The 24503-nt window shown below is 36.2% G+C and overlaps 1 protein-coding gene across 1 annotated transcript; it reads right to left on the reverse strand.

Annotated features, from left to right (window-relative positions):
- Window positions 1-4481: 4481 nt before the first annotated feature.
- dpm2 (dolichyl-phosphate mannosyltransferase subunit 2, regulatory) lies at window positions 4482-10256 on the reverse strand. Its single transcript, XM_059358307.1, has 4 exons — window positions 10197-10256; window positions 6609-6698; window positions 4917-5019; window positions 4482-4598 (listed from the first exon to the last, which is right to left on the reverse strand). The coding sequence occupies exons 1-4, from the start codon at window positions 10197-10199 to the stop codon at window positions 4543-4545; spliced, it is 252 nt and encodes an 83-aa protein (XP_059214290.1). The 5' UTR covers window positions 10200-10256; the 3' UTR covers window positions 4482-4542.
- Window positions 10257-24503: the final 14247 nt, after the last annotated feature.

Here is a 24503-nt window from a genome sequence, read left to right on the forward strand (position 1 = left end):
GTCAAACAGGGTTACGGCAGATCAAACGGTTTATTTCAGTTTATTAAACGGTTTATTAATTTTATTTGTATCTTCTTCATGAAGAACTACCTTTAAGATATTTAATTATCATTGAGTAATTATTACAATTCAAATATATATACATTTATTTAAACACATATAAACAAATTACACTTGAGTAAAAATAAGCAATAGACAGAAAAATTAGATAACTTTCTTATTTCTGTAAAATAATAAATTAATTAATTAAATTATATATTCAATGTGCAATAAGTCACATGGAAAATAATACACATTTCTGAAAAATAGAATAAAATAAGATAAAATTCTCATCACAGCACATGGAATGTAAGAAACATTTCTGGGAAAAAAAATTTGAATTTTATATTCCATGAGCAATAAGTCACATGGAATATAACAGTTAAATAAAATAAAATAAAATAAAATAAAATAAGATAAAATAAAATCTATATTCCATGTGCAACAAGTCACTTTATGAACATTCCTTTGGAATTCAGCTGGACATATTTGAGGTCTTTGGGATATTTTCTGGCTCTTGGGTAGAATTTAAAAGAGTTTTTGCAGGTTTAAACACTAGAAACAACATGAGTAATAATGGACTAGCAAAGATCCCTCTGTGCTGCAGAGGCTTTGACTTATCTATCTATTGTTCTTGTTTTTATGCCAAAAAACAATACATATATTATACATATAATATACAATATTTTTTCTTGATGGAGCACAGAGGCTCATTTGCAAGTAAAATTCTTACATGAAAGTAGATTTCTGGATAAGTTGTGGACTGGCTCTGGATATCAGGCCAGTCTCTGAGTCCTTCCCTCCACTGGGCCTGATGGTTGAGCTGTAACCAAGACTAAGAGCAGCTCTGTGAGGCTGCACTTTGACACAGTGAGGATTAAATGATCCGTACATCGTGTCTGAACATCTCTGAGATTAGCTTCAGTTTATGTTGTTTTTCTCTGCAGCTGTTGTCCTTCAGACAGGTAGAGATCAGTGAGAGGAGTGAAGGAGCTCCACAAGAGGAGGGAGGTTATTACAGGTAACTGTAGACTGCTTATCATCATCATTATCATCATCATCACCACCACTACCACTATCATCATCATCATCATCATCTGGACTGTGATGGATTATAGAGGAAGAACCAAGTGGTGGAAACTACATTTTAAGTATTGCACTTAAAAGTGCAACAGTTTACAGTTTTTATTAGCCATTATTGAACTGATTGTAATGCAAACTTCAAACTGAGATCTTCCCCAACTTCCTGAGTTGCTTATGCTGACTTTAATGAGAGAAATTTGGGGCACTTTATGTGAAATGATGTGCCCTGCTGCTCTTCAGCTCAGTTTTGCCAACTTTGTGAGTTTCTTGCTATAGATTTAGTGACTTCTACCTAGTGATAAGATATTCTTTTATTAGTCCCACAAGGACACAATTTACAGTGTTACAGCAGCAAAAAGTGTATTAACAAAACATACACTTATATATATATATATATATATATATATATATATATATATATATATATAACTGACCTTTAAAATGTAAATATCTTTCTTTTTTTTTGTTTAATATGCAATTTGTTGTATTTTATATATGCAAAGCAACAGCAGCAGAAAATAATATTGTCAAAATAATGTGGTAAATAACTTAAAGTAATGAGATACTAAAATTTAGTTGAAAATAATAATAACGATAATAATAATAAAAGCGACTAAGTGTAGCACTTTGTGTCAAGTTGTTCTGGTCAAAAATATCAAATAAAAATGACTTAATGAATAATTTAATTATTTATTTACTATTTAGGTGTATAAGGGGTTCATAACATTAATACATGTCCCTTTGAAGTCCATTTCCATCTTCAACTATTTCCCATAAGTTGTTGCAGCCATTTTTGGTTTGATACCATTTGTTACACACATTTGATGCTGAATTGTGTAATTATATTAATATTGATACTGGATAAAAATGATCAGAAAACCCTCCAGAATATTACATCAATATATCAAGACCTTTGGAACAACATAGAAGAATCCATGCTGAGATTTGGGTTCAAAACTTCATTTGGTCATTTTGGAGATTTCTGTATTTTCAGCGATTGGATGACGAGCACTTCTGTTCTTTAAACTTCTGAGAAACCTCCTTATTGTCAATATACCTAGGAAAGCTGCACATCCTCTGAATGCTCTATGTCTCTAGTTTATGGTTGTAATGCTTCATGAGGCTGTGATTATCCTAGAGGTCACAGCAGGTTACTTTATACAGTGAGGTCGAAACTCAGAACGTTAAGAGGTTTTAAATAGCAGCGGTTGCATTATATTCAAGAACAAGAAAGTTATATATTAATAACATCAGATTTCCTGGTACTGGTGGAACAGTGGCTCCTACAGAAAGTGATGCATCATGGGTTGTTTGAAGCCTGAATGTTGCTGGGACAGTACGTGTCCTCAGAGTTATGTAAGCCTAGTTAAACCTGAAGTTCTCCACAGCTCATGTGACATGTTTTTATGCCTCAGCACAGCAGTGTTTTCTTACAATCAGGATTGTCTTAACAAGTCACATCAGTGCAGCTCAAGATACTGACACAAGGTCTGAGGGATCTGGATCTGCTGGATCCCAATGAAAGTCGACTGATCAATTGAATATGACATTGATTATAACCCTTCTATCAACACTTATAACACACAGTGATCTAAACACAGGACTGAACAGTGACTCAGTGATGCATGTCAACTCTCCAGTTTTTGGTGCAGTCCATGTTTTCATCCATTCATTATCCTTAACCCTTTATCAGGCAAAGAATTATATTTGGTAACTTCAGGTAATATTTCGAGAAAAAAGTTGCAAATTTACTAGATTAAAGTGGCAAATTTGTGGCAAAAGTTGCAGATTTACGAGAAAAAAGCAACTTTTTTCTCTCAGATTCACCACTTTAACCCTTAATAGGACACTCATTGAAATACTTGCAAATTCCAAATTTCAACTCTAGAGAATATTGGAGGATATCACATACTGCCAGAATGTGTAAAAAAAAAACCATACGAAAATATTTTGAGAAAAAAGTTTACGAGATTAAAGTGGCAAATCTACGAGAAAAAATGCACAGATTTATGAAGGAGCCGATCAAAAGGCTGACGTGTAGAGATAGACAACCATTCACTCCTACGGGCAATTTAGAGACACCAGTTAAACCTGAGCTGCGTGTTTTTGGACTGTGGGAGGAAGCTGGAGGATCCAGAGCTGCAAATTCATTCTGTGTCTTTTCCTTTACTGTCACTTGGGGACACTGAAGTCATTCTACTTCTACATTCTACATACTGTCTGTAAAACAAACCAGCTGAATTGTACTTATCAACTTAAACTGAGTGGTGTAGTGGTTAGCATTGATGCAAGAGGGTCGCTGGTTCGACTCCGGGCGGCAGCTCTTCTGTGTGAAGTTTGCATGTTCTCTCTGGGTCCTCCGACAGAAAAAAACATGCGGATTAGGTTTAACTGGGGACTCTAAATTGCCCGTAGGCGGTAGGAGTGAATAAGAGCGTGAACCTGCGGAAAATTATCATAGATTTCCTGTGGGGTGGACATGGAGGTGGTGCCAAGTTCTAAGTATCTAGGTGTATACCTGGATAATAAGTTGGACTGGTCCCTAAACACAGACGCTCTGTACAAAAAGGGGCAGAGCCGCCTCTTTTTCTTCTTGAAGCTCAGATCTCTGGACATGTGTAGTGCGATGCTGCAGATGTTTTATCAGTCTGTGGTGGTAGTGTGTTGTTTTATGCTGCAGTCTGCTGGGGAGGCAGCATCACACACAGAGATGAAGGCGGTTGGACAGACTGGTCTAAAGAGCTGGTTCTGTGGTTGGAGCCAGGTTGGACACACTGGAGGAGGTGGTGGAGAGATGACCTGTCAACATGTTCCAGGCCATCCTGAAATACCCAGATCATCTGCTACACAAAACCTTTATGGACCAAAAAAACAGCAGTGGACGGCTCCTCTCTCTCTGTTGCAGGACGGAGAGATTCAAAAGATCCTTCTCTCCTACAGCCATCAGGCTGTCTCATTCTAACAGAGATTCTACCAGACTAACTGAATTTACCCTCGGGGATTAATAAAATAATTATGATTTGATCAAATCAGAAGTCATAGAAAAAGAGAATCGTCATGGTTTTTTAAGTTTTCTTCAGTATCAAAGTAATCCAATGATCCATGAGTACACTGGAGCTACTAATATGGAATTCAGCATGCCTTTTATGGAGACAATTTGGCAAAACATAACTGACTAATTGAATTTACCCTCAGGGATGAATAAAGTAATAATTTTGAATTGAATTTTGAATGGTTGTCTGTACCTATTTGTCAGCCTTGTGATCGGCTCCAGCCCCCAGCAACCCGGTTAAGGACAATGAATGGTTGAGCTTCAACTGAATCAAAAATCAAAAATATAAAATAAATAACAGGAAACATTCTTTTTAAAAAGTATAACTTTATAAGGGTGAACATGTGCTGTACAGTAACATCCTGACATCAGTCCACTTTCTTTGGCTTGTGATTCTTCCACATGATAACTGCAGTGAAGGCTCCTGAGGAAAACACAAGAGACACGTTGTCATTTAGAATAGAATAGAACGGATAGATAGAACGGATAGAACGATAGATAGATAGAACGATAGATAGATAGAACGATAGAACGATAGATAGAACGAACGATAGATAGAACGATAGATAGATAGATAGATAGATAGAACGATAGAACGATAGAACGATAGATAGATAGATAGATAGATAGATAGATAGATAGATAGATAGATAGATAGATAGATAGATAGATAGATAGATAGACAGACAGATAGACAGACAGACAGACAGACAGATAGATAGATAGATGACAGTCTACTGACCTATACAGAGGAGCAGGATTATTGCTGCGATGCCAGGTAGAATGACGGAGTATTCCCGAGGAAGAAAATATTTGTGCAGTGCTTGATCGCTGTCCACAAAAGGCTGGAAAAGGAACATAAAAACAGCATATATTTAACTGAAAAAGTTTCTCCAACATGGTTTTAAAAAAACTGAAATTTCTCTTAAAATGTCACAATATAAAAACATGTAATGTTGCAGTTAATATATATAATAATTAGAGGCCCCACGCTATGATTTTATCCTGATACTTGAGTCACAATACGATATTATTGTGATTTGAAGCATTTTGTGATAGTATTGATACAATATATTGTGATTTAACTGTTTAACTGCATTTTGTGTCCACAAAATTAAATTAAATCAAGAACTGTTTTTTCAAAACAGAGAAAATTCTCAGTCTATTCATCTCACTTCAGTCTTTTTATTTCTCCACAATGAGAGTCAAACCCACAGACTGACCAACAAAGTATTCAGTCAAACTGAACTGAACTGATAATCTCTGCTCTGGATTTTGTTGGATGAAACATTAAAAAAAAGCAGAACTTTGCAGCATAATTAAGACAACTTCCTGACACACATAGTGCCTATAGATTCCTTAGATCTTTCATATGATACCAGTATCTCCAGTATATTCCTAAAAGTGAGCCCGCTAAGGCGAAAATGCTGCTGGTCCGCCGACTGTCGGAACACTAAATATCGATACTTGGTGGCCATTAATCAATATTATATTGCCACGCACAATATCGCTATACTATGCTGTAACGATTTTTTCCCCCACCTTAATAATAATATTAAGTTGGACTGTAGAGACATAGAGGTGGTGGCCTTTCAAATGATCCATTTTAGGAAATGAGATATCTCTGCAGTGGTTAAAATGTGCTGAGATAAAAGGTGCAGACTGTGATTCAAGGGAAAGATCGCCGTGTCTTATAAGGTCGTCAAAAACTGAAAGATGATCATTCTGTAGTTACTACTGTGCACATCGTTCTCTCTCCAGAATCCCTCACTGCACATACAAGTGATGTTTACATGTATTTTAGAGCAGCTATTCTCAACCTTGGGGTCGGGACCCCAATTGGGGTTGCGAGATGATTTCTGGGGGTCGCCAAATCATTTTGGAAGTCAGCTCTGTCTCCACTTATTGTGTTTTAGTCTTTTTGGTCACTTAATGTCTTTTTTTGGTCATTTGTGTGTTATTTGGTCATTTTGTGTCTTTTTTTAAATAATTTTTGTGGTCAACTTGTGTGTTTTTTGGTCATTTTGTTTCCTTTTTTGGTCATTTTCTGTCTTTTTTTAGTCATTTTCTGTCTTTTTGGTCATTTTGTTTCTTTTTTGGGTCATTTTGTGTCTTTTTTGGTCATTTTGTTTCCTTTTTTTGGTCATTTTGTGTCTTTTTTGGGTGATCTGAACTGTGCGTGTGAGATTCCGCTCAGTGAGCAGGGGTCGCGGACAACATGCATGTTAAATTGGGGGTCGCCACTCAAAAAGGTTGAGAACTACTGTTTTAGAGGAACAATATGCGAGGTGACCGCATGGACACAGCAGAAAGCTTTAAGGTCTGAACCACCTGCATGTAATCAAGGTGAAGTTCAATATTGTGAAGCTGATTCAAGCCTTCTGATGACCTGATGGTGTGTAACTGGGACTTTAGGTACGTAAACAGAACCTACCAGAACGATGATCCAGACAGAGTAGTATGTAAACAGCAGGAGGCTGAAGACAACAAGGCTCATGCCAACTGCTTGATCCACTCCTGTAGCCTGAAAAACAAGACAAAACGGTTTGAAATGCTCCCCACTGATACTAGCAGCACCAGTGGGACTGGACATGAAGGAATACTTCAGCAATATGCTTCAGTTTTGTACTTTCATTTCAAATTGGGCGACAAATAACGACAAACGCTGGGCCCATGATTTCCAATAATGCAACTCAAAGGCATCTTTTATATGACCTACTTAAAAGATGTTATCATTTAGCTCAGCTTTAGAATAGTTTTAGCCCATTAATTCAACAACCCAGTTGATATTGTGTTCTCAGACTTTATGATGTTGCACAGAAGACATCAGAACAATGTTTTCACAAGCAGAGCACCACTCCTTCAGTTCATCTTTACCTAAACAAACCTTGCTTCATCATTACAGCAACAATCCTAATGCATACATATACATATCAAACCCACGCCCACGTCACGCCGTTCTGACCACAATGGCATCCTGTTACTAAGATACAGATCACAACTGAAAACAGGTAAAACCATCACAAAATCCATCAGAGTCTGGAGTGCAGAAGCAACTGAAACATTAAGGGTTGTGGTCGACCGATATTATTTTTTTAATGCCGATGCTGATACTGATTATTTTGACATCAGTCTTAACCGATCCCTGATATGTGCTGCCAATTTTTTTGGGCCAATTCTTGAAGCCGATATTGCCTTTTCTCCCTCCACTTACATGATAAAAAGGACACAATGGTAACAAATGTTACACAAGTCTCAATTTAAACAAAAAAAAGAAACAAACAAAATATATTAACAGTTTGATAGTAAACAACACAAATATCGGCCGATATATCGGTCTATCTCGAATTAAGGGTTGTTTTGAACTGCCAGAGTGGTGATCTGTTTTTCAATGACTGCAGTGGTGATCTTAACATGCTGACAGATGTACTGACCTCTTATATTTCATTCTGTGACTCCCTCACCACCAAATACTAAACAAAACTCTCCAGCATAACCATTCAGGCAAACCCCTAACTGCTCCACCTGAACCGTGAAACCTGTCAGTGATAAGGGAAGCCACTCAGGTCACAGAGGACCATCTCAGCCTGCATCACTCCTTCCAGTCGCTGCCATCAGGCAGATGGTATAAAGCCCCTCTGAAGGGAATTGAAGGAACTTTTACAAGAAAATTTGTATCCCCTCTGCAATAACCATCCTGAACAATATTAAATATTTATTTCATGACTTCGGATAAGCAGTGAGGATAATGTATAGATGGAGGTTTTGACAGTCCACATTTTCTGCGTGATTAAAATGTGTCTCAAATGTGTTTGTCAAAGTAGAAGTTCTGTCACTGTTGGGACAGACACTAAAGTGGATCTGATATCTATCTATTAGAGGTGGGAATCCCCAGAGGCCCCACGATACGATCTTTTTTGGACTGAACAGAGACAATGCTTTTCTCAGTAACACCTGTGCATTTCCTACTATGAAAGGTCAAAATGTCTGCTGGGTCAGTCAGACTGTCTAAAATATTAGACTGGTTTTGGTTCCCCTAAAGTGTTTTAGATTTCATGTTTAAATGCTAAATTTTCTGACTTAATATCTACCTACACTGCCAAGTATTTGGGCCAAAAGAATGCAGAATAACAAGGTTATCATTGGTTGTCATCTATCTATCTATCTATCTATCTATCTATCTATCTATCTATCTATCTGGTCACTCAGATTGTGAGGACAGCCAGCTCCAGGCAGATTTAAACAAGTGCCATACTGCTTCCATTTCTTAATGATGGGTTGACTGAACTCTGTGGGATGTCCAATAAGCTGAACATTTCCTTGTAGCCGTCTCCTGACTTATTATTTTCAATGATCTTTTCTCTGAGTTGCTAGGAGTGTTCTTTTGTCTTCATGTTGCAATTGTAGCAGGAATAGTGATGAACCAGGGACTGGAGCTCCAAGACACAGATGTTTTTTATACAACGATCACTTGACACACATCAAATGCACTCAAGTGATCTCCGTTACACTAACTGTGACTCGGCTGCATCGACTAGCTGGAACTCTGTTGAATTAGGTCAGTTACTTTAAAGGGTATGAATACTTATGCAATCATTTATTTTAACTTATAGATTTCTAATTAATTGATACTATTTTGTAAAAATCAGTTTTCACTTTGACATTAAAGAGGGTTTTTTTTGCATTTTTTTTTTTAAAAAGGCCAAAAAAAAAGCCACTGTATCTTGCAGAGTAGAGTAATTAGAGAGCTTAACCCATAAGAACCCATGGTGACACCCGTGTAACACACGCTTTAAATCCTCTAGAATCTCCCATATTCAGTTTTATGCTTAACCTTAACTCATTAAATCCCTAAGCGACATATACTCAACACCCTGGTGTGGTGGTCATGTGACTTTGACAAGAAGAGACTTCTCCAAAATGTGTGTGTGACTGGAAACAGAAATGTGAAAAAGTAGCTAATTTCAAAAAGCGTATTTTTTGTTCCAAGGCTAAGTTTAAACCCATTTAACAATTCTAATCTGTTAATAGGGTGTCCTGTATTGCATTTAACTTGTTCTGACCAAATTTCCTGAACAAATTAAAGTCACAATTATGATATATGTTATGGAGATGCAAACAAAAAGGCAAATGGTTATCTGTTTTTATTTATTATTGATTTATTATTATTTTGTTAGTTAAAAGCAAATCTGAAAAATAAGTTATTGTTAAAGAGCACTATTAATGACATAATTTTGATAAATGTTGTGGAGATGGAAGGAAAAAGGCAAATTTGTGTTTCTGTAGGCAGAAAATGTGTCAAGTTTTTTAAATTTTAAAATAAGAAATATCATAAACGCCCAATGTAACGTTTATGTCACATCATAGATCTTTAACATTTAGGGATAGTATTTTAAAAAACATCATAAATGTGTTCTATGTGGTCCACTTGGTCTGTTGTATATCCCCCATAATTTTCATTTAAGGACAAATAGGTCTGGGTTCTTATGGGTTAAAGGCTGTCTCCGTCAGTGAGTCTGAGCAGATGGATTAAAACATTCACATGGTGCCAGCTCTGACATGAAAACAGAAGAGAAACTATAGTTTGGCCATTTAACAGTCGGACCACTGACACGGTGTGGAACACTGGAAGGACTTTTCTCTTAGGAAAGAGCACATAAGACTGTTTTTCCACACAAATACATACAAATCACCTGTGAGTCAACAGGTGATTTACTTCATGATCATGTCAGACAGCCGATAGTACGTTTATGAGTTAACAATCCTCCAATGTTGCCTATATTCAGCGTGATAAATATTTAAGCATTCAAATAATGTAAATAAAACCTAATGTTATCAGATGAATGACTGGCGCAGGAACATTTGATAAACCGGTAAGATTAGCTACAGTATTAGCGTTAGCCGACGGAGCTTCAGTATCGGATGAAACTGTCCGAGGGGTCCGTCTATTTTAGTGTTTTTTAACTGCTTTATAGCTTCAAAAAGCGGTTTTGATTCAGATTAATCATCTTATCTCTCTTACCATTTCTGTTTGCTGACGGTTCCTGTTGATCTTCTTCTTCTGGTCGTTAAAGGCTGCTGACCAGATTTATCTGAGGCTCTGTGCTGCCCCCCAGCGGCGGACATGAGACATACAGCCAAGGAAAAATATTAGACCACCCTTGTTTTCTTCAATTTCTTGTTCATTTTAATGGTTGGTACAACCAATCGTACATTTATAAGAACAAAAATAGCTCAAAAGAGTTTAATTTAAGAGCGGATATCTAGCCATTTTGAATGTTTTTCTTGATAATGATTTTGGTTATTATCAAGAAAACCATGAAAAATGGCTAGATATCAGCTCTTAAATGACTGCAGATTTTAACTCTTGGACTATTTTATCCATTTTTGAATCCTTTTCAGGTCTTTTTGTGTCTTTTTTGTGTCTTTTGGGGTCATTTTGTATCTGTTGTTGTGTCTTTTTTTTTTAGTTTTTTTGTGTCTTTTTTGGTCATTTTGTGTCTGTTGTGTCTTTTAAAAAAAAGTGTCTTTTTTGGTCATTTTGTGGTCATTTTATGTTGTTTTTAGTCCTTTAGTACAACATAAAATGTGATTTTGAATCTTTTTTTTATTTTCAAAACACTATCATGCTCAATAAAGAATTTTAAATGTTGCAAATGTGAACAAAGATTGCAAATATAACATATAAGAGGGTTACATCCAGTTCTATCATTTAATACTAAATATATTTGAGCTTGTCTCCAGTTTTACTTGGTATATAATCATCAAACTGAAACTGGCCTTTAGAGCTAAATTTACAGTAGGGCTCCACGCTGCTTTGTTTTCTAGTCTGGATGTCATGAAGAAGTCTGAATGCTTTGGAGCTTTTGGAGACTCCAGAGGGTTAAAATAAAGAAGCCCTCTTGACCCCTGTGAAGGGTTGGGACCCCCAGGTTGGGAACCAGTGGCCTATATGGACAGAACAAATAGGCTAAATAAAACAACAGATCTGTTGGAGATGAAGATGATAATGCAGTGTCATAATTATACTTCATTTTAACGTTAATGTTTATATGGCACGCTGATTAATAAGAAAATATAAAAATGTCACTCAGTATCAAAATTGTTGCCGACCCCTGCTTTATAGTGAATACATTTACACACATTAAATACCAGTGCACTATTTAGTAAAAAAGGGAGTGTCTTAGTGAACATTATACACAGCATGTTAACAATATCACTGTGATGACATCACTGTAATACAAATATGACTTTTGTGCAACTGTGAGCTATGAATAATAATGTAAAAATGAGTGTCGGAAATCTCAATTTACTGTTCACTACAGACAAAACTACTGCTTCCATTATAAAGGTGAGTGGTGTCAAACAGCCTCAGTCTCATTCTGAAGTCAGAGGTGATAAAGCTGTCCGTCACTGTCTCTCCCACCCTCTTTTCTGCCGCCACTAAAAGGTCAGGTCTTCATCCTGCTTCCTTGTTTGTGCTCCGTTCCCAACGAGGCCAGTAAGCTCTTAAATAAACCACCGTCCTCTCTGTTGTCTCCTTGTTTGTTCTCTTCTCCAGAAAAGTTCCTGGGTATAAAACAGGATCGTCCCCTCGACAGGCTGATGTTTTTTAGCTTCAGATATAATGTAAACCCTTTGAAATGACCTGGTTTCTGCATTGATTCGTCATAAAAAGTGATCTGCATCCAAGTCCCAAGTATAGACAGACACAATGTGGTTAACCTTATACCACACAAATAATTATAATATTTATAATTTACTTTACTGAACACATCCATTAAACATTCATATTGCTGGTGGAAAAAGTAAGTGAACCGTTGATTTAATAACTGGTCAAGCCTCCTTTGACTGTAATAATATGAACCAAATGCTCCTGATAGCTGCTGATCAGACCTGCACAACGTTCAGGAGGAACTTTGGACCGTTCTTCTCTAAAGAACTGCTTCAGCTCAGACATATTCCCGTGCACACGTGAAATTTGTGCCAGAACTTCAAGCAAAAAGACTGTTAGCGCAAACAGAAAGACAGAAGGTCAACTGCAAAGCCAGCAGCAAACAAACAGAAAAAACAGATATTCAAAGAGTTAAAGATAGATTTCTTTTGCAATTACACAAATAATTTGTTTGCAAGTTTTGAATTTTGTCTTTTACTTTTTTGAACTTTTTTTGTTTCAATTTTGTATTCAATATTTTGATTCATTATTTTTAGTTTGAATTTGGAAAGTGTTGTTTCAACATTTTAGTACATATTTATCTCCAAATAAGTCTCACCTCTTCAAAGTAATAGAGTGGGCAAGCTGATGGTTACTTAATAATTAGTTCATTGAGAAACACATGAGGAATAAGCTGCTATTGAACCATCAGTAGATAATGATGAAGTATCGATGGGCTACTCAATAACTATTCAGTATAGTGCCTCACTTTACTTAACAAGTAATCATAAAGTAATGATGACGTAATTATATCATTGAATACTACTAAAGGTAATGTTTAAGTAATTAATAATGAATGAGTTGTTACCAGTAGTTGACGAAGTATTCTGATCTCTTACTTAAGTAAAAGTTCCAACAACATACTGGACATTAAACAGAGCCATTCAAATAGATTAAATGTTCATTCTTGACCATAATTATCGAATCAAATCAATCAAATCAAATAGTCTTTGTTGTCATTATATCGTCAAGTATACAACAAAAGTGGGAGTGCCACTGCTTAAGGTGCATAAAAGCGATCATAACAACAACATTATGAGTAAAACATTTAAAAATACAGTAGAACATTGAGCTTAAACAAGGATGAAAAAAGGATGTGTGTTGTCATGAATAAATATAAAAAATAGATAAATTATCACTGAAAATACTACAAATGGTATAGACGAGGTAGATAGTATGTTGCACATATTAATTGTTTTGCACATATCAGTTTTATTGCACAAATTTAATTACTCCACTACAGTAAAACTGCATTCAAAACTTACTGAAGTAAAAGTACAAAAGTATCAGAAAATGTATATAAAGTATCAAAAGTAAAAGTACTCATTATGCAGAATGGACCCACTCAGATTGTCATATTCTTTCTAAATATACTAAATATATTATTAAATTATTTGTATTGATGCATTTATATAAGCAGCATTTTAACTACTTTAAATACTGTAATGAGGCATAAAAAAAGTCTAATTACTTTAAACTGATCATGTTTTTTATGTTAAATCTCAACCTGAAAAGTAACTAAAGCTGTCAGCTAAATGTAGCGGAGAAAAGTATAAAGTTACAGAAAATGGCCCTCTAAATTGTACTTAAGTACAGTACTTGAGTGAATGTACTTACTTACTTTCCACCACTGGTTGTTTACTAGTTTCATGCAGCTGCTTCACTGTTCATCATGAACATTCATAGAGAAAGTGGCAGTGTAATTGAGTCTCTGTATAAAATGAGCTGCTGTGACCACATCCTGTTGAAACTTTACAACCACAAACTGGAGACCAAGAGCTTTCAGAGGATGGATGGCTTTCCACAATATATGGACCAGTATGTGGACAATAAGTGGATTTCTCAGCAATTAGCAATAGATCTAAAAACAAATGACATCATGGACTTTTCTATGGTGTTTATGGTGGATCGATGTAATATTCCGGATGTGTTTTAGGAAGGGAGAAATCTTTTCAGAGGCAGATTTGATTAGTACAGCTGACAAAGTTTCTCCATTTGCATCCATATTATGCAGTGGTGGAAAGTAACTAAGTACATTTATTTGAGTACTGTACTTAAGTAAAAATTCTGAGCTACTTGTACTTTACTTGAGTTTTTCCAATTTAAAGAACTTTATTTTTCTACTTCATTACATTTAGAGGCAAATATTGTACTTTTTACTCCACTACATTTGGCCGACAGCTTTACTTTTCAGGTCGAGGTTTAACATAAAAAACATCTATCCATCCATCCATCCATCCATTTTCCTCCGCTTATCCAGGGCCGGATCGCGGGGGCAGCAGACTTAACAGGCTAAGCAGGACATTCCAGGCGCCCCTCTCCCCAGCCATAACGTCCAGCTCCTCCTGGGGGACCCCGAGGCGTTCCCAGGCCAGGAGAGAGATATAATCCCTCCACCGTGTTCTGGGTCTTCCCCGGGGCCTCCTACCAGTTGGACGTGCCCAGAGCACCTCTAACGGGAGGCGCCTGGGAGGATCCTTACCAGATGCCCAAACCACCTCAGCTGGCTCCTTTCGACTTGAAGGAGCAGCGGCTCTACTCCGAGCTCCCTCCGGATGTCTGAGCTCCTCACCCTATCTCTAAGGCTGAGCCCAGCCACCCTATGGAGGAAACTCATTTCAGCCGCTTGTATCCGCGATCTTGCTCTTTCGATCACTACCCAAAGCTCATGACCATAGGTGAGGGATGGAACGTAGATGGACCAGTAAATCGAGCTTTGCCTTCAGGCTCAGCTCCTTCTTCACCACGACGGTCCGGTACAACGCCCGCATCACTGCTGACGACGATTCAAACCACGTGTCCATCTCACACTCCGTTCTACCCTCACTGCTGAACAAGACCCCAAGATACTTGAACTCCTTCTCTTGAGGCAGTACCTCTCTCCCCACCCAGAGGGGGCAGTCCACCGTTTTCCGGCAGAGAACCATGGCCTCAGACTCGGAGGTGCTGACTCTCATCCCAACCGCTTCGCACTCGGCTGCAAACCGCCCCAGTAAGTGCTGGAGGTCCCGGTCTGATGAAGCCAAAAGAACCACATCATCTGCAAAAAGCAGAGATGCAATTCTAAGATCACCAAACCGGATCCCTTCCTCCCCCCGGCTGCACCTTCAGATCCTGTCCATGAAGACCACGAACAGAATCGGAGACAAGGGGCAACCCTGGCGGAGGCCAACACCCACTGGGAACGTGTTTGACGTTGTACCGAGTATGCGGACACGGCTCTCACTTAAAAACATGATGAATTTAGGAAATTACTCTTTTTTTTTAGCAGTATACTAAGTTGATATACATTTGAAACAAACTCAACACAGTAACACATTTTATTATTGTAAAAAAAATACACTTTAAGGACTGAATTACAGACAAAAATGCCTTGAAAAGGACATTTTTTTGCAGCTAAATTCAGTTTAAAAATTGTGATTGTCATCGAGTACTGTACTTAAGTACAATTTTGAGGTACTTTATTTGAGTAAAATACCTCAAAATTGAGGTTTATCATAAAAAATACATTTAAAGTGATTCAACTTGATAATTCACTAATTTTTAATTAAAAAAAATGCATGTTAAAACTTTTTTATGTATATTAGTGGGGCGGATTAGCTGAACAATCGTTCACTTTGTGATAAAAGCATGAAATTTGGTAGATGTGTTGGTGAATATGTTTCAAACAAATCTGGATATTGGGCCACCTCAAAAGCGCCCCCTAGTGGCCGTGGCAGGCATTTGTTATACAAATAAATCAATGATGAATAAAAACTGCCCTTTTAATAATACCAACTGGTGATGAATTGTATATTGCTGGAAAGCCTGATTAGTCACCTTTACAATGAGGTACAGCTTGTAAGGATCGTGCATTCATGGAATGAGCAACGGGGCTAAACGTGTGGGTAGCACCCCCCAAAAATGTGCATCCCCTGTGGGGCGGATTAGCTCAATAAATCACAAGAATTGTTTATTTTGCGATAGAAGCACACAATTTGGTGGATGTGTTGGTGGATATGTTTCAAACAAATCTGTATATTAGGCCATCGCAAATTCGCCCCCTAGTGGCCATAGCAGTCATTTTCTTCGTTAAAATTACAAAAAATATTTAAATTATTTCTTAAAATATTTAAAAAATGTAAACTAAATATACAAACGTAAATTAAAAAATGTAAATACACATATTAAATTAACAAAAATCCAGTTAGACACTCTTTCAGTTATTTTTCCTGCCCCACCACAATCGGGCTAGCCATCGAGCTAGCTAGCAAATGAGCTAGCTAGCATTTGCTTCCTGGGACAAGCAGTGCAGTGCACTGTCCATCAAGGTATGTCTAAATATTTTATTTCACCTGTTATAATTATGAATAAAATATGCTATGAACATCATAAAGGCTAAAGAGAAAAACAATCATCATGGGCCTTGGCGGAAAAGCAAATTAGCAAGATAGCAAAAATAGGTACTTAAGCTAGCTAGTTAGCTTGGAACATGTATCAGTGGCTGTTGGGTGTGAAAGCTTAATAAGACACTGTTAAATGATGTCCTGTGGAATGTGGACATCCCTCTCTGCACACACACACACACACACACACACACACACACAGGCACACACACACACTATATGTAATGTCTCCTTTGCCCATGTGGTTCTTTTTTTCTTTTTTTTCAATGTATTTTATAACTCCATCACAGTTAGTCAGGCGGCTTAAGACCAGATTTGAGAAGAAAGGGGACACGCCGGACAAAAGCACTAAAATTTTTCCACATGCTCTCTATCACCAAAGGTTTCAACTCCTACCAGTTTCAACTGGTAGGAGCCACTTCATCAAGATTGCAGATCGGAGATGGCAGCCATATAAGCCATAAGCCATAAGTCTATGAGAACCAATATATCTTCCAAGCCACTTAGAAGGTCAATCTTGGTGTCAAAATATACATTTTCTGGGTCAAAGAATCATTTAAAGCTATTGTGAATATCACTGGATGACTCACTGTAAATAATTTGTTGATCAAGAACTGACATGAGATGAAAGCGTACCCTTGATTTTTTTGAGCAGTGTACATGGCAGCTAATCCACACTCTCCCGTGAACATTGATTCCAAACAGTTTCAACTCAGGATACCCTGCTGCAACTTGAAGCGAGTTGCCCAGTCTGAGTGAAAATGAACATATCTATTTGATCAAATAATCTTCTAGTGATATTCTCAATAGCTTTAAATGATTCCTGGACCCAGAAAATGTATATTTTGACACCAAGATAGACCTTGTAAGTGGCTTGGAAGATATAGCATTTCTCATAGACTTTATATGGCTGCCATCACCGCAATCTTGATGAAGGGGCTCCTACTAAAAATTGAAACCTATAATGATAGAGAGTATGTGGAAAAAATGTGGTGCTCTTGTCCGGCGTGTCCCCTTTATTTGGCTAAGCCGCCTGACTAAGTCACACACCTCAGTACAAGGATTTTGCCAGTAAGAGTAACCTGCTACAAGTAACCCTAGTAGAATTTTTAAAATGTATGATTTTTTTCTCTGTCTAAATGTGTTTTGTTTTTATTGTTGCAGGTCATACAATATTGAAAATTATTTTTTCTTTTTAAGGAGCAACAGAAGAATACAAGCCAAAGAGGAGGCCGTAGCCTGTGAATGGGAATATCAAGACCTAATAAAATGTTATACAAAGTTAATGTTCTTTTCTATTAGACTGTAATAAAGCTTTTGTCACTTTAACATGTCTCTAAATTATATTTGTGGTGCTGAAAACATGAAACAGCAGCTGAAGGGTAGGCAAAGCATTCCACGCCAATAACCACCGGTGGCCATTTTTAAAAATGGCCGCTTTTAAATGGCCATTTTTAAAAATGGCCGCCACAGACATCAGAATTTTTTTTGCGATGGCCCAATATCCAGATTCATTAAACATGTATTCAGCAATGAGTGTACCAAATTTGATGCTTTTATCACAAAATGAACGATTGTTCAACTAATCTGCCCCACTACACAGGGGATGCACATTTTTGGGGGTTGCTACCCACACGTTTAGCCCCGTTGCTCATTCCATGAATGCACGATCCTTACAAGCTGTACCTCGTTGTAAAGGTGACTAATCAGGCTTTCCAACAATATACAATTCATCACCAGTTGGTATTATTAAAAGCGCAGTTTTTATTCATCATTGATTTATTCGTATAACAAATGCCTGCCACGGCCACTAGGGGGCGCTTTTGAGGTGGCCCAATATCCAGATTTGTTCGAAACATATTCACCAACACATCTACCAAATTTCATGCTTTTATCACAAAGTGAACGATTGTTGTAAAATATTGAGCTAATCCGCCCCACTATATTGGAAAGACCTACATATAAAATACAATGGTTTAACATGACGCTGATATTTTTAACATTTTATTTTATATCTTACATTTTTTTCTTTTTATGAAAAAATACATTAAACTAATTTTTAGATTTTTAGAACTTTGAAATGGGTCAATTTGACTCACAACATAACAATATATTAAGTAGTTAAAATTAGCTCTATCTTGATCAAATTAAATGCTACTTACATGAATGCATCATAATAATAATCCAATAATATATTTAGAATATATAAAACAGTCCAGTGGGTCCATTCTGCATAACGAGTACTTTTACTTTTGATACTTTAAGTACATTTTGATGCTGATACTTTTAGACTTTAGCTTTAGTTTCATCACAATATCATCAAAAAGATACAACATGATGTATTATTATAAGTTAGCATCAGAATTTATCGATCCTCTGTCTTTAACTTCTCTTGTACAACTCTTATACTAGTTGTATTTTCCTCTAATTTATTTATTCTTATTTTATTTATTTTTACTTCTGTATTTTCTTCACATTTACAGCTACAGCATAAACATAATTTACATATCAATGCATCAATATTTGTCATTTAACAATATATTAAATCCTTCTTTTTTTTAATTAGTCATTTTTTAAACGAGAAGTACTTTATTTGACCTTATAATTTTGTACTTTTATTTAAGTTATATTTGGACTTTTAGTTGTAACTGAGTATTTCTACAATTCTACAATGTCATTTAGCATAACGAGTACATTTACTTTTGACACTTAAAGTACATTTTGATGCTGATACTTTGGTACTTTTACTTCAGTAGGTTTTGAATGCAGGACTTTTACTTGTAGTGGAGTAACTTCACAGTGTGGTATTAGTACTTTTACTTCAGTAAAGGATTGGAATACTTCTCCCACCACTGGTTGTTTGTTTGTTTTTATTTTGACAGGCATTGCACAGACAACCAAGTTGCTTGGACATTGTGACAGACATCATAAATACACGATTTTAGATATAAGCATAGAAAAAACATTTACATTACAACATTTAAAATTCATAAATGTGTAAATAGCATAATATGCATGAAGTTGCAGCAGCGCCATTGTCTTTATAACATGTACAGTCATGGAAAAAAATATTAGACCATTGTTTTCTTCAATTTCTTGTTCATTTTAATGCCTGGTACAACTAAAGGTACATTAATAAGAACAAAAATAGCTGATAAGAGTTTAATCTAAGAGCTGATATATAGCCATTTTCCATGGTTTTCTTGATAACGATTTTGATTTTATTATCAAGAAAACCATGGAAAATGCCTAGATATCAGCTCTTAAATTAAACTCTTATCAGCTAGTTTTGTTCTTATCATTATATTTGTACAAACAAATGAGCCAGGCAAGAAAACAAGGGTGGTCTAATATTTTTTTCCATGACTATTTGACCTCATAGTTTTGTACACTTACTTAAGTTATATTTGGACTTTTAGTTGTAACTGAGTATTTCTAAAATTCTACAATGTCATTTTGCATAATGAATACTTTTACTTTTGATACTTTAAGTACATTTTGTTGCTGATACTTTTGTACTTTTACATCAGTAAGTTCTGAATGCAGGACTTTTACCTGTAGTGGAGTAATTTCACAGTGTGTTATTAATACTTTTGTGTACTAATACCACTGTATTAAGTTGTGTTTTCTGACTCTGCACCAGTGGTTCTGCTGCTACTATCAGGATCTGGAGCTCAGCCATGATCCAGTGAGTCAGCAGCGTTTTCTCTGAGGCTGCAATGCCATCATCCTCAACAAACCCGTAGGACCACATTCTAGTACTTACCATATCATTAGGCTATGTGTTTTTTTAATTTTGCGATGTTGACTTTATTTTTTTTATTGCAGATATTGGCACAAGTTGTGCATCTTTGAGTAGTAAAGGGTGTGTGACTGGTGTGCAGCAGGGCGGTCGTTCAGTCTGAGCCACTGTATGGGTGTGACCGCTCGATCTCATCACACACACACTCCAACATGTGACACACACACACGCACGCACACGCGCGCACACACATAGTTACGGAGATACGGCCACGCACCGAGCTGCTCTTCTCTGCGTCCACGAACAACACCGAGGCAAGTACCACACGTTAAATTTAAAATAACTGTCATCATCGGTGCATTTCAGCAGCAATAGATAATTAATTAGAGTTAATTATGTTTCATTTCCACCCATCACTGCTATGGATCAGATAGTTTAACAAACTGCCTAGCGATGCATCTTTTACAAAGCTGAGAAAATTATTTAACTAATTAGGAGAGAGGGAATTTGAGTAATAAGTAGAAGTGTAGTAAATATATATTACATTTTATTATATTTGTTGCTAAAAAAAAAGTGTATCTACTTGTTTACTGTTTTTATAACATACATGTCCATTATAGTGAAAGTTGGGGCAGTCTTTTCCATTTTTTCATCCTTTACAGTACATTTACTTTATATTATTTAATTCACTTTTAATAAATGTAATATTAAAAGGTACTCTGCATGCATTTAACTGGTTTTACATAGCCTAGTGTGCCTGTGTGTGTTTGTGTGCGCGCGCATGTGTAAAGAGATCAATAATCTATGAATCTTCCTCAATAATTTCAATCAAAATCATTCTTCACTCTGCCTGTGCTGTTTGCTGATGTATGCAAAATGTATGTAAAGTGAGAAGGCAAATCTCTGACCACATATTGGTTAAAATGGGAATTTCAAAGGTTTAAATTAAGATTAATACGGTAACATAAACAGTTCTTTAAATAAACCTTTTTCAATTCTTAAGACTAAGACATTTTTTTTTTTTTTAATTGATCATTTTCTCCCTTACCGCCACAAAGCATGTTTTCCTGCAATTTCCCCAATTTTGAGATGGCAGAAGATGTGTACATTTACTCAAGTACTGTACTTAAGTACAATTCTGAGGTACTTGTACTTTACTTGAGTATTTCCAGTTCATGTAACTTTATACTTCTACTCCACTACAGTTCATAGACAGCTTTAGTTACTTTTCAGCTCGAGATTTAAACCAAAAAAGGTGACTAATTTAAAGTGATTAGGCATTTTCTTTTTAAATAAAAAACATCATAACAGTATATTAAGTAGTTAAAATGAGCTGTATCATGATCAAATTAAATGCTGCTTACATAGATGCATCAATAATAATAATTGAATAATATATTAAGAATACATAAAACAATCTGAGTGGGTCCATTCTGCATAACAAGTACTTTTACTTTTGATATTTAAAGTACATTTTCTGATACTTTTGTACTTTTATTTCAGTAAGTTTTGAATGCAGGACTTTTACTGTAGTGGAGTAATCACACAGTATGGTATTAGTACTTTTACTGCAGTAAAGGATCTGAATACTGCGTTGCATGACTAGAAAACCAAGGATGAGCTTCACACTGTCCATCAGCACTTTAAAATAAAGGACATTTATGAATTGAAACTCTGAAAGCATCATGTTAAAATGGTTTTGTTCAGTATTTTGAGCAAATATGCATAAAATATTTCTCCAAGGTATATAGTGGTGGCCGAAGTAAGGTTAGGGGCTGGAGCCATATTAAAGCTGTGATGCAGGACTTGAAAGGACAGCCTTTGTGCTTGCTGTCAACAAGCTGCATACTCAGCATTACTGGTTTGACATGTGTACCATGTGACGGGACGGTTTCTACTGGGCAACATGTTGTTAGACCTAAAAAAGCAAATGTCACATTTTATTCACATCTATATTTGTAAATATGCAATTAGTCCTTCTGATAGTCCCACTCATTGGAAAATGTACAAATGAATGAAATGTATAAGGTTGTAATTGAGATGGTGCCACCCAGAGCCAGAGCCTCGGAGGCCCCAGGGTGCACAACCCCCCCAACACATGCTCACGATCCACATGTGATCATTTGGGGAACTGTCATAGTCATATTTGGCTGGTCGAGTTGATCTGATCAATGAATTTTTTTTGTTGCTCACTGTGTTTATACTAGTGAGGAGGTCATTTGGAGAACAGTGCAGCCTCTATTTACTCTGTCTGTGTGTGAATGCAGTGTGAGCTGGCAACTAAGCAGCGGTGTGTGTGTGTGTGTGTGTGTGTGTGCCATTCTCCATTATACTGAAATGGAGCAGAAAAACAGACAGACATCACTTATTTCAGTGCTTTTAGTGGTTATAAATGAAATGTTTGGGGCTCATTTTTATACCCTCCTTGTAGCCTGTGGTGGAAAGTACATTTACCCAAGTACTGTACTTAAGAGCAATTTTGAGGTACTTGTACTTTACTTGAGAATTTCCATTTTATGTAGCTTTATACTTTTCACTCCACTACATCAACAGCAATACTGTTCATGGCATGTTTAATCATCCAAACATGTCAGAAACTAAAAAATCCCAATAAACATTGTTTATGTTTCATTAATAACTCCATTACTAACCATCTCAATCAATATTTAGTGCAATGGTGTTCTTTACCTCTCACAGATCAATGAGGTTCAATGAGGATAACTGAGGATAAATGGCACTGATTTTTTAAAACTTTTATTTTACATTTTAATTTGTTGAAGTGATTACACATTTTCAAAATGAAATCCTATATAACAGTATATTAAGTAATTAAATAAGCCTTGTCTTTAAAAAATGAAAACACTGCTTACATAAAAGTATCAAGACAATGGAATATATAAAACAGTCTGAGTGGGTCCATTCTGCATAACGAGTACTTTTATTTTTGACACTTTAAGTAAATTCTGATGCTGATAATTGTGTACTTTTACTTCAGTAAGTATTGAATGCAGGTCTTTGAGTTGTAGTGGAATAATTTCGCAGTGTGGTATTAGTATTTTTACTTAAGTAAAGGATCTGAATACTTATTCCACAACTGGTTGTGGCTATGAATGTTTGACTTTGTGCAACATACATCAAATGTATCTAAACGGTCAGAAATCCCTCCAACATGTCACATCAAGACACCAGACACACCAGGAACGCCATAGAAAGCCTCCATATTTTGGCACTTGACATTTTGGTATGCTGTCAACATACCTAGGAAAGCACAGCGCTGTGCCGTGAGACAAGCTCAGGTGTGCCGTGGAATTTTGTGACAACCATACACTATTACATAACACTTTATGGCTCACAGCAGTATCGCCAAAATGAGTGCCTGCTACTGACAGCAAGAGATCATCGTTTCCTCATACCTAAATGTAATAATTGCTATTTTAAACACGTGGTTAATGTTGTCAAGGGGTCGCAGGTTGTTTAGTTTTAGGCACTAAAAGAGTTATATGGAGGTTCTGTGGCTGGTTAAAGCTCCTGTCTCGTAAACACCACCTGCACCTGCTGAAACAACCCATAATGACCCATATGAGCCTTTGGTTAAAACGACCCATATCACAGTTTGTGGAGCATTCTAAAAAATAATGTGTCATTATACATACACGTATGGTTTGTGGTTGAAAGAAAAGGCTGCATTTTCATTGAATTTATGCTACAAATCCACTGATCTAGGTTTAGTTCAAAATATTTCCCAGTAAGGTGTTATTAAGCCATAAGAATCCAGACCCAGTTATCCTTAAAGGAAAATTATGGAGGATATACCACAGACCAAGTGGACCACATAGAACACATTTATGATGTTTTAAAAAAAAATTATATCCCTAAATGTCAAAGATCTGTAATGTGACATAGATGATACATTGGGCGTTTATGGTATTTATGTTTATGATATTTCTTATTTTAAAATGTAAAAAATAGACACATTTTCTGCTTACAGAAACACAAATTTGCCTTTTTCTTTCCAATCCCCAACATTTATCAAAATTGTGACATTAATAGTGCTGTTTAACAACAAATTATTTTTCAGATTTGTACTTTTTTAAGTAACAAAATACATCAATAATAAATAAAAACAAATATCCATTTGCCTTTTTGTTTGCATCTCCATCACATTTATCAAAATTGTGACTTTAATTTGTTCAGGAAATATGGTCAGAACAAGTTAAACGTAATACAGAACACCAGATAAGAATTGTTAAATGGGTGTAAACTTATCCTCGTAACAAAATAAGCTTTTTGAAATTAGCTTCTTTTTCACATTTCTGTTTCCAGTCACACCCACATGTTGGAGAAGTCTTGGTTAGGGACTTAATGAGCTAAGGTGAAGCATAAAGCTGAATATTGGAGATTCTAGAAGATTTAAAGTGTTTGTTACACAGGTGTCACCATGAGTCCTTATGGGTTAAGGACAGTTTAAACAGTAAATAAATGTATGAA

This window comes from Centropristis striata, chromosome 19 (genome assembly GCF_030273125.1).
Source record: "Centropristis striata isolate RG_2023a ecotype Rhode Island chromosome 19, C.striata_1.0, whole genome shotgun sequence".
In the NCBI taxonomy this organism is placed as follows: domain Eukaryota; kingdom Metazoa; phylum Chordata; class Actinopteri; order Perciformes; family Serranidae; genus Centropristis; species Centropristis striata.

What these genes read in the sequence shown, in the direction of transcription:
- dpm2 (XM_059358307.1), bottom strand. An exon ending in CTGTCTGGATCATCGTTCTG is followed by an intron (nt 5,020 to 6,608) that starts GTAGGTTCTGTT and finishes TTCCTTTTCCAG; the next exon opens with CCTTTTGTGGACAGCGATCA. An exon ending in AATCCTGCTCCTCTGTATAG is followed by an intron (nt 4,599 to 4,916) that starts GTCAGTAGACTG and finishes TGTTTTCCTCAG; the next exon opens with GAGCCTTCACTGCAGTTATC.